At 34.4% G+C, this 10,030-nt stretch overlaps 1 protein-coding gene and 1 pseudogene across 1 annotated transcript; one reads left to right on the forward strand and one right to left on the reverse strand.

Moving 5' to 3' along the window:
* Positions 1-207: 207 nt before the first annotated feature.
* Positions 208-1,137, forward strand: LOC136061185 (kiwellin-1-like). Its single transcript, XM_065760602.1, has one exon. It carries the CDS (start codon positions 250-252, stop codon positions 829-831), a length of 582 nt encoding a protein of 193 aa, XP_065616674.1. The 5' UTR covers positions 208-249; the 3' UTR covers positions 832-1,137.
* Positions 1,138-3,110: 1,973 nt separating this feature from the next.
* On the reverse strand, positions 3,111-5,678 carry LOC112035726 (kiwellin-1-like; annotated as a pseudogene).
* Between the last annotated feature and the right edge of the window lie 4,352 nt (positions 5,679-10,030).

Genomic DNA, 10,030 nt, shown 5'->3' on the forward strand with positions numbered 1-10,030 from the left:
ATAATTGAGGACCAGCATAAATGGAAGAAAAAAGCCAGGAGAAGTTAGATCTCACAAACTTATAAGAACTCTTATTCTGACTTTTCAGCGTAAAACTAAATTAATTGCGAAAAGTATTTTTACTTCACATAAATTTTTTTACATTTCCAACCAAACGCGCGATCCTTGGAGAAGTAGTTAATCACGATCTCTATAAATATGGCCCACTGCCAGTTTAATTTCTTAAAGCTAAAACATCAACAAAGCAAGATGAAGAACCAAAATTGTTTTAGCGTAGTCTTTGTGCTCTTGCTCTTTCCTCTTCTCGTTACAAAGTGGTCATGCGTTGAAGCTCAGACTTGCAACCCCGGTGAAAAATTTCGAGGGACAGACCCTCCTGCAGGAAAATGTAACACAGAGAACGACTCTAAGTGCTGCAAGGAAGGCGAGTTTTACGATACTTACACATGTTCACCACCGGTGTCAAGCAGTACACCGGCTAAACTAACCTTCAACAGCTTTGAGGAAGAAGGCGATGGTGGTGATGCATCGGCGTGTGACAATGAGTACCACGATGATAGCACACCTGTGGTGGCACTGTCGACTGGATGGTTCAACAATAAGCAGAGATGCTTAAAAAATATTAACATCTATTACAATGGAAACAGTGTTCTGGCCCAGGTTGTTGATGCGTGTAACTCCACTTTTGGGTGTGATTCTGTGCATGATTACCAGCCTCCATGTCGTAACAATATTGTTGATGCGTCTAAAGCTGTTTGGGAGGCTTTGGAAGCGCCAAGCGACAGTGATGGTAAATATGGAGAATTAGATATAACCTGGTCTGATGCTTAGATTCCACCATATTTCAAATCTCTGTCAGTTGTAACACAAATTTTTTTCACTACTTTGACACTTGAAAAAACTATAAAAATAAATTGTGAAAAAGATTGTGTCGTAACAATACTCTTAAAATATAGTACTATGCAACGGTGGAGGTTTACTTATGTTTGTGCGTAATTGTATCATGAATCTAGGTGTTTATTTTTATTGCTTATTTTTTCCTTTTCCAATGTATTTCAAAGTATTTGATGTACTAAAGTAATGTATATCAAATGTTCTTTTCAAATGGTAATAAAAAAAAGTGAGTATTTCAAAGTATTTATTGTTTCTTTTTCTCTTCTCCTGTGTATGTTAAAACAAATTTCTGTAAGGGTTGTAATTTGGCCAAGTTGGGGGTTGTATAAATTGAATTGTGTTATAGTTGACTTTGGATTCGAAGTTGTTCAAAAACAAGGTTTTTATTTGTTCAAAAATGATGATTTGATACTCATTTGCTCGTATTGTTAACATCATAAAAAATTAAGCTTCAAAATGAACACAAATTTAATCTAATTGGGATTTGAAATAAATGAGATATGACTGTTTAAAGTTAGAACGACTATGTTATCCTTGAGAATGTGCTAGACACTCGCTGCAATGAAATTGCAGCAAATAGTAAACTGACTTGAAGGCCAGTCAAATCGATTTAATGATTTCCCATTTAAAACCAATCTTTATTGCACAAATTGGGAGGAAAGAAACTGGCGAATCAATATTATGCTAAGAGCGAAACTTCTGGAGCTTGAACAGTTACAACTTTGAACATGCAGTTAATCCATACCTTCAGAGTATGAATGAGGGAAGTGTTTCACCCCTTCCTCACAAAAATACTGAAATTTTGCTACGGAAATAAATTTCAGTTTGCTCCCAAATGAACATGCATGAAGCAACAAATTTAAACACAAACCAATTTCTCTAACATATTCAAACCAAGCGAATTCACTCCCAAAAAAATCAAACCCAATAACCTATCGCATGGGTTGGAGAGTTCTTGTCTACCTTGGACAATGGACACACTCCTTGGGGTATCCATACTATCCATGTCTTCAGGTCTCTCCCAACGAGCATGGTCCTTGTTACCATCACCCACCTGCATGCATATGCTCCCAAATGTAGCCACAAGAACCCAAAAGAAGTAACAATGCAGAGCAGAGAGCGAACGAATTTGTACGTATGACCCATCCAACACAAATCACTTCCAAGCCATTTTGAATGTGACCCAAAATCAAAATTAACCCCACCATTGGAGTAAGACCAGTAATTTACTTTAATTCCATCTTTACAACTACTAGGTTCCAATTTCAGCTCCTGCCAAACTTGCATCTTGGTAACTCCATATTTGCAACTACAAGGATCCAATTTCAGTGGCCCAACGAATGGCTTCTCTGGAATTCGGTAATGAGACAAGATCAACAAATTTCATATGTTATATATATTCGTCAATTTCTGCAAAATTACAAACCCCAGGTCAAGAACATACCTTGATTTCACGTTAGCAATAGAAATGGGGTCTTTTTTGCCCGTAGCCAACTGTGGTCCTAAAATCTTATGCTGATGAAACCCTTTACCACTTCAATCAAACGAATTTGGGGCCAGGATCTTCAATTTCTAAATAGTGAGACAAAGTTTTCTTGAGAGGTACTTGATTCGTTTTATATTATTTTTTTATAACTTGAAAGTGTTTTTCTAACGAGAAGGGAGAGGTGGGTTACATAAGCTTAACAGAAGCTATTTTAAGTGAGTAAAACGATAAAGTCTAAACTATACGTATGTACTATTAAAATCGGCCTAATCACTTATGGGTTTATTGTAATTACTCCAACATTAAAAGAGTGTATTTAATAGACACTACACGCTATATAATTTAAAGTACATTCCACCAATAAGAATAATTTTTATTTTTATTTTTTATTTATATATATAAAAGAAAACATAAGTAAAGCCAATTACACAAATCTCAGTTAAGGTACACAAAATGACACATATGCGAAAAGTTTCAAGTGACATTTATTCTTAACATTTTATAAATGCAACAAATAAGTCCATCTTCTCTTACATTGTATTCCATTATATATGAATATTGATATGAAATGGGATTGACTAATCTGTTGACTTTATAAAACCTCAAGAGAGTGTTAACTTATTTCTTAAAAGATTACATAGAAAGTGTCACTTTGTAAAATTTTCACAAAAGATGGATGAAATTTAACCTTTTTTTTTGGGTCATAAGTTATACAAGCAACTATATAAACTTAAGCATCGGACCATGTAATATCCAATCCGCCCCAATCATAACGAGGCACACCCAATGCTTCCTACGCAGCTTTGGAAACATCAATAATGTTATTAGAACATGGAGGCCATAATCATGGTTTGAGTCACATCCCATAGTTGAGTCACACTCATCCACAACCATAGCGACCATGCTCCGCCCATTGGCATTAATGGTGAAGTTGTTAAGGCACCGGCTCTTTTTGTTGAACCATCCGGTCGATAATGCCACAACGGGTGTGTCATCAAAGTGGTACTAATTGTCACATTTTGATGGGCCACTGCCATCTCCACCATTCCCAAAGCTGTTGAGGGTGGGATATGCCTTAGTGTGTCTAGATGATGTAGAACAGACAGCACATGCATTCCTTGAGCAGCAGGGGCGCAGGAAGTCACAATGCAAAATCAAAGGGGGGTGCCAGTAGGGGCCATCGGGGTAACAGTGTCAGAATTACATGAAATTTGGCAGGTTGAAGGGAAACGACGTTCTGATCCAGATTCATGGGTGCACCCTAGGTGCAGTAGTCACTGCACAAGTATAAATGCTTGTAGGGTGTGGGGGGCAAGGGCCGAGGTTCAAGTCTTTAGGAGGGAGTTTCACACATATATACACTTAGATTAGGTTAGAGTAGAAATTCTATCTTGTATTTAAAAAAAAAAAAATGTAAAATGGGTGATGTGTATAGACAATATATAATAAAGAGTAAAATAATCAACACCCTTGATGAAAGGGGGAATCACGGCTTGACTTTCGAATGATGGTGGAAATAAACATACAAGTCTTGGTTAAGGAAAGAAAAACTAGGAATTTTAGAAGTGATGACAAAAAATTAGCAGAAGTAAGATTGGGGTGGGTTTTGTATGACTAGCTTCTTTGGGTGGGTGGTCTTTGTCTTATGTAAGATACATTATTGGTTTATTTTATTTTTCTCTAGACACAGGGTTTGAAGATTCAATTCTCGGACATCCATTTGGTATAACTTATTTCCTAACATGTGTTTGAAACTGCGTTACTTTATCAAATAGGCACCATGCACACCAAGTAGAAGTATAAAAAATAGGAAGGGTTTATTAACACACTTTGTGTAAAAGGTTTTATTCGTCTATTATTATTCCACCTTGGCCTTGACGCTATAGGCTTTTCTTATCTCTAGTGGCAACTCTACGATTATTTTCTAAGGGGAGCAATAAGAAATATAAATTATTCAAAATTTAAAATAAAAGAGAACTTAAATATATTAGCATCAAAAAAAAAAAAAAAAAGAAATATATAAAGTTTTATAATTGTTTTTTACGATGTTTCATATTTTGAAATTGTACAAGCTACATCTCTTTCAATGTACATTTAAACAATCATTCATCAATTAATCTCCTATTTGATTGATTTATTTCAAATTTATTAAGATCTAAATGGTTTTTTTTTTCTAAGGTTTAAGATTAACAAATATTTACTTTTGTTGTTGGGCTTATTAAATTTGTTTTCCATGAACGTCGCCAAAATTTAGGCGAATTCCTTCATTAAGGCCCCGATAACAGTGTTTTTGCTATTTATAGTAATATTTGTTTTTCCTTAATAACTTTTAGTTTAAAAGTCAGAATAAGGTCCCGTCTGTTTTGGAACGACCCTTAAGGTCAGTAGTTTATGATTCTGCATTTAACTCAATTTTGCCATTTTTGGTAAAATTCGGTATTTTTGTCACCTAATCGCATAATTAACGCGAATTAGGGTTTTAGACGTTTTCCTTAGTATTTATATGTTTTGTAACCGTCAGAGGCGAGATAGACTATTATCAATAAAAACAGACTTTTATCAAATTTTCTTCTGGTGGATTCCAGACCTATCACCTTGTGGATCCAAGGAACCCCTCGTGGATTCGAGGAACCCCTTGTGGATTCGAGGTTTACTACCCAGGAACTAACAGTTTAGTTTCTATCCATCAAAGAGAGCATCGTGTGTGCTTTTCTTCAGGCTTCCGCGACATCACTAGACACCGGTGGTGAAAAAGTGTAAGTTGTTTACATCTTGCCATCAACACAACAATCTGAGTCATTTGTTGTGTTGCATTGGTTAAGAGGAGGCTTCTTTCCCCTAATTCTGCCACTTGGACGGCATTGTTGAGCTTCAAAATCTATACGGTTTGTTTATAGGAGGACTAGTAGGAGAAAGGATTCCATTGAGAACAAGCTCTTCCTTCACTTACTGTGACACCTTGCTCTCTCTAGTTTCTACTTGTGTTCTCGTTTTTAATTTGTGATTTTCCATGTTAGTTTGGTTGGCTTTAATTTTGTGCCAATTTGATTGCAATTCTTTCAATCATTTACTTATATTTTTGTTGGGTATATTGTATATGGGTTTAGTGTCTAGTTGGTGAAGATTTGCATAAAACGGTAACTCTGGCAACTTCTTGGTAGCTGCCTAGCGAATGGGTCAACCGGCCAGATGATCACGTGAGCAACTCATGCAGCACATGGAGTTTGAAATTTTGTTATGTCAGGTGGCTAGTGACTGGCTCACGGGTAGGCCAACCTGCCAATGAGTTGCCAGGCATACTGATAGCTGTTTTTCTGTGTGACTCTTGGTCTCTTTCACCCACACTATATATACCCTTATTATCTATAAAATTGTAAAAAGAATTTTAGAGAGAAAACTCTAAAAATGCATTTGAGAGTTAGCGATTGTCATCCAACAATCCACTACACATTTTTCTTAGTTTTCTTCCGGTAAGATTGGGTCTTTGCCAAATTCAGTCGGTAAGGTTTGGTGGTGCAATTGAGCTTAATTGTAGGATTTGGTAAGCTAGCAAAGACAAGACTCCGTGAAGCTGTTTTTCTGTGTGACTCTTGGTCTCTTTTACCCACACTATATATACCCTTATTATCTATAAAATTGTAAAAAGAGTTTTAGAGAGAAAACTCTAAAAATCCATTTGAGAGTTAGCGATTGTCATCCAACAATCCACTAAACATTTTTCTTAGTTTTCTTCCGGTAAGATTGGGTCTTTGCCAAATTCAATCGGTAAGGGTTGGTGGTGCAATTGAGCTTAATTGTAGGATTTGGTAAGCTAGCAAAGACAAGACTCCGTGAAGTCCATTGGTAACTGAAGCTTAAAGGGCTCAAATACTTTGGGTAGTTTAGGCTTGGAGAGTTTTTGAGTATTCATGTATTCCACTAATTTGCTAGTGAATTATTTCAGTTTGTCGGGCCATAGAGTGGTTTTTCCACCCGGTTCTCCGGTTTTTCTCTTCAATCACACATTCGTGTTATCTCGTGTTTGCACTCTCTTCTTCCTTACTTCTTGTGTTTATATTGCTTGTCTATTATGTATGCACATGCTTTAGTTTGTGGTTTCGGTTGATTATTAGCTATTACATATACTAGTCGCGGACCCACGCGTTGCGCGTGATAAATTTGTTTATGATAGTGTTATTATTATATATTATTAATTATTAATATTTTTCTATGTATTACTACTTAAGCTGCATTATATATGTTTGACCAATATATTGCAGGATTCATGGTGATTGGAGGTTTTGGTGATGTAATTAATTTTGTATTATTAGAGATTTGTATTCGGAATAGAATGAGGAAATTTTATTGTAGATTTTTATCTTGGAAACAAAATTTCTACCATACTCGATTGGCTAATTTGTACATTTCCAAGTCAATTGAACACATTTTGCATGTAACATGTAGTTTTTTGTTTCCATAAGGGTAAGGGCATTCATGATCCCAATGATCCACTCCATTTTTCTTGCATGCTTGGTTTTTTTGGGATGCAAAATATGTTTGTTCCAAAAGTTGTATGTCGAAGGGTTTGTTGATAGTTTTGCAGCAATTGTTTTCCATCGGGTTGGTTTAGAATTAATTGCAATATTGGATCCATGAAGTCAGTTTTTTTTTTTTTTTCAAAAATATAACAATTACTCTAGAACAGTGCACAAATTCATTGGATAAAGTTAATGAAAAGAGCAAATATAGAACTACAATATTTTGTGGCACAATTTTGAATGTGATAGATTGTGATTAGTAGAGAAAAAGTAGTTCATGTGAAAGTAATAGACATCAGTTGTGAATTCAAAATTGTGTACCTCATTTTGATGTTGCCTAAAAATTTTGGCGATTGTCTTCCAACATTGATAAATATTTCAAGCAATAATTCTGTAGGTAATTCATGTTGTAAGCTCATTTTTGTGATTGTATAGAGAGTATTTTAATGATATTTTTTGTTTGTATTTTTGAAGTTGTTTAGGACTGTAATTTATAGTGTTTTGCTTGTTTTATGGATGAGTGATTGTTTAAGTTATTAGCAATTTTTTTTTTTTTTTTTGAATAGAAGCCTTTCATATACCCTCCACTATAAAGCTTAAATCTTATAGTATTGAATATATATTTCAATTGTAACTTACGTTTAATGTTCTCCTCCATAAAGTGCATCATTATTGAGATGTCTTGATTTGAATTGATTTGTGATGCATAATTTTCATCCGCCAACCTAGCGATGTCTTAAACAATTTTATAGAGTTTTCATTAGCAATCACATATACCATGTATCTAAATGATCAGCAAATGATGAGGGTAGCAAATAAATTAACATGTGTCAGTTACTTTCATTAATGGTAAAATAATAGTTGTGGAGCAACCGAATAGTTCTATATCTTTTGCATAATAGAGTAGTAAATTTTAGATTGAACATGTAACCTATTTAATAAATAGCTGTGACTTTATCTTAACAAACCTATGCCATACACCCACAACCTTGTTTTTTTGTTCTTTACAGCAGTGTAGAGAAGGTGAGAAGTTAATATGACCTCAAATGATTCTATTTCTAAGATATCACCATATCACAACCAGCATGAGTTTGTTTTTCAGTTGAATAACAATTCTTATCCTTAACAATTAATTAGTATTAATTTTATTTGATAAAAAAGTCTAAAATTATACCACTAATAACTGTATATAACTATATATCACTAACTTAAATTAGATGTCTATTGATGACAATGCAAGCATTGAATATTGCAAGAAGAAACAAAAAGAGAGCCGTCCAAACATAAACCCTGCATAAGTTGTATATATAAATAAATTATTAATAATTTTGAAATAGCTGAAAATTAATTAATATCCAGATCAAGTACTGAAGACAAAAGAAGAACCACTCCATATCTCGTTTTGGAAGGAATGATTTCTCTACAGTCCATAGCTTAGACATTAGATTTGAAAACTCTCAGAACAATTAAATTAAAAGGAAAATGAAAAAGAAATCAATTGGAGGAGTCATTTTTCTTTTAGAGCTTTCCTTTTCACCATATTCTTTGGAGATAAAAGAACTCCATATGAACCAGCTTTTAGAGGATAAAAGTTGAAGGCCCCATGAGAAAAAGAATTTTTATGACAGGATTTAGTCATAAAGAAGAATGATAAAGAAATTAAAAAAAAAAAAAAACAAATAGAAAAGTACTTTTCCAGCACTAAAGAATTCTTAGTTCACATTGGCATAAAGTTCAATATGATAAATCCATCACTAACCACATACATACCCTGACTGATTTCTAGAGCACCAATGTATAGGTTGAGAAGACAAACGTTGAAGTAGCATGTGAGGGATGTTCTAACACCAATAACATAAAAACGCTTGTGCGGTGACTTGAGTTTCATGAATTCACAAATTCTTAAAATTGAACCCATGAATATCAAACCATGTCTAAACCAAAGACCATGATAAACACAATTATGCAGAAAAATTACTGCAAAAAATTCAAACACCAGGAATCTTGTGCTGTAAGAGTAGCTAGGATGTGCATATATGCTGACTATGCTGGTGATAGTGAATTGCATCTCAAAATATTATATAATTTCTCAAACCAGGTACATTAACTGATTCACATATTATGAATCCAAAAGTCCAATTAATAAAAGTCCAATTCCAACAATAAACGGTTAGCAAAAAAGTTTAGGTCTACCCTCTACCTCAACTAAAAGCAATTCGTTAACAACTTCCTAGGCAGCAGGTCTAGTAAGATTGTATTCAGCACTTGTTTCGGTATCCACACCCACAACAGTACCAATATGCCAAATCTAGATCACATCTTGAATTGAGCAAACGAAAAATGAACAAAAGGAAAAAAAAAAAAAAAAGTGACAATAGCAAAATAAGAACAAATCATTACTTTGTTAATGTTCACCTTCACAACACGTTGAGAGCAAAACATTACTCATTATAATGTCACCAATGTTGAAAAGCAATTTGTTAACAACTTCCTAGGCAGCAGATCCATTAAGATTGTATTCAACACCTGTTTCGATATCCACACCCACAACAGTACCAACATGCCAAATCTAGATCACATCTTGAATTGAGCAAATTAAAAATGAACAAAAGAAAAAAAAAAGTGACAATAGCAAAATAAGAACAAATCATTGAGAGAAAAACATTACTCATTTTAGTGTCACCAATGTTAATCACATTAGCACATTGATGATTGAACGTATGGTAGTCCTAAAGCGGAACAGTTTCATCACTACTGCCAGAATAAACCATGTCTAAACCAAAGACCATAATAAACACAATTATGCAGGAAAATTACTGTAGAAAATTCAAACACCAGGAATTCAGAGTCACACTAAACAAACAGCGGAAGCAAACACCACAACACTACACTAAGAACTCAGAGTCACACTAAGTCGTTGGAATCACATAGAATTTAAAATCCAGCAATCTAAAAACTCAAAACAAACAAACCCAAGAGGTAGAGTTTCAATTAAAAAACCCAGCAATAAAAAATTCAATAACTAAAGCACGAAAGAGGCAGTAAGAACTAAGAAGGGGAAAAAAAAAATCAAGCAAAAGAACAGAGCACAAAAGGAATTGAGATTTAGAGATACCTTAGCAGCTTCTGTTAG

The sequence above is a fragment of the Quercus suber genome, unplaced genomic scaffold (genome assembly GCF_002906115.3).
Source record: "Quercus suber isolate HL8 unplaced genomic scaffold, Cork oak 2.0 scaffold_373, whole genome shotgun sequence".
Taxonomy (NCBI): Eukaryota; Viridiplantae; Streptophyta; class Magnoliopsida; order Fagales; family Fagaceae; genus Quercus; species Quercus suber.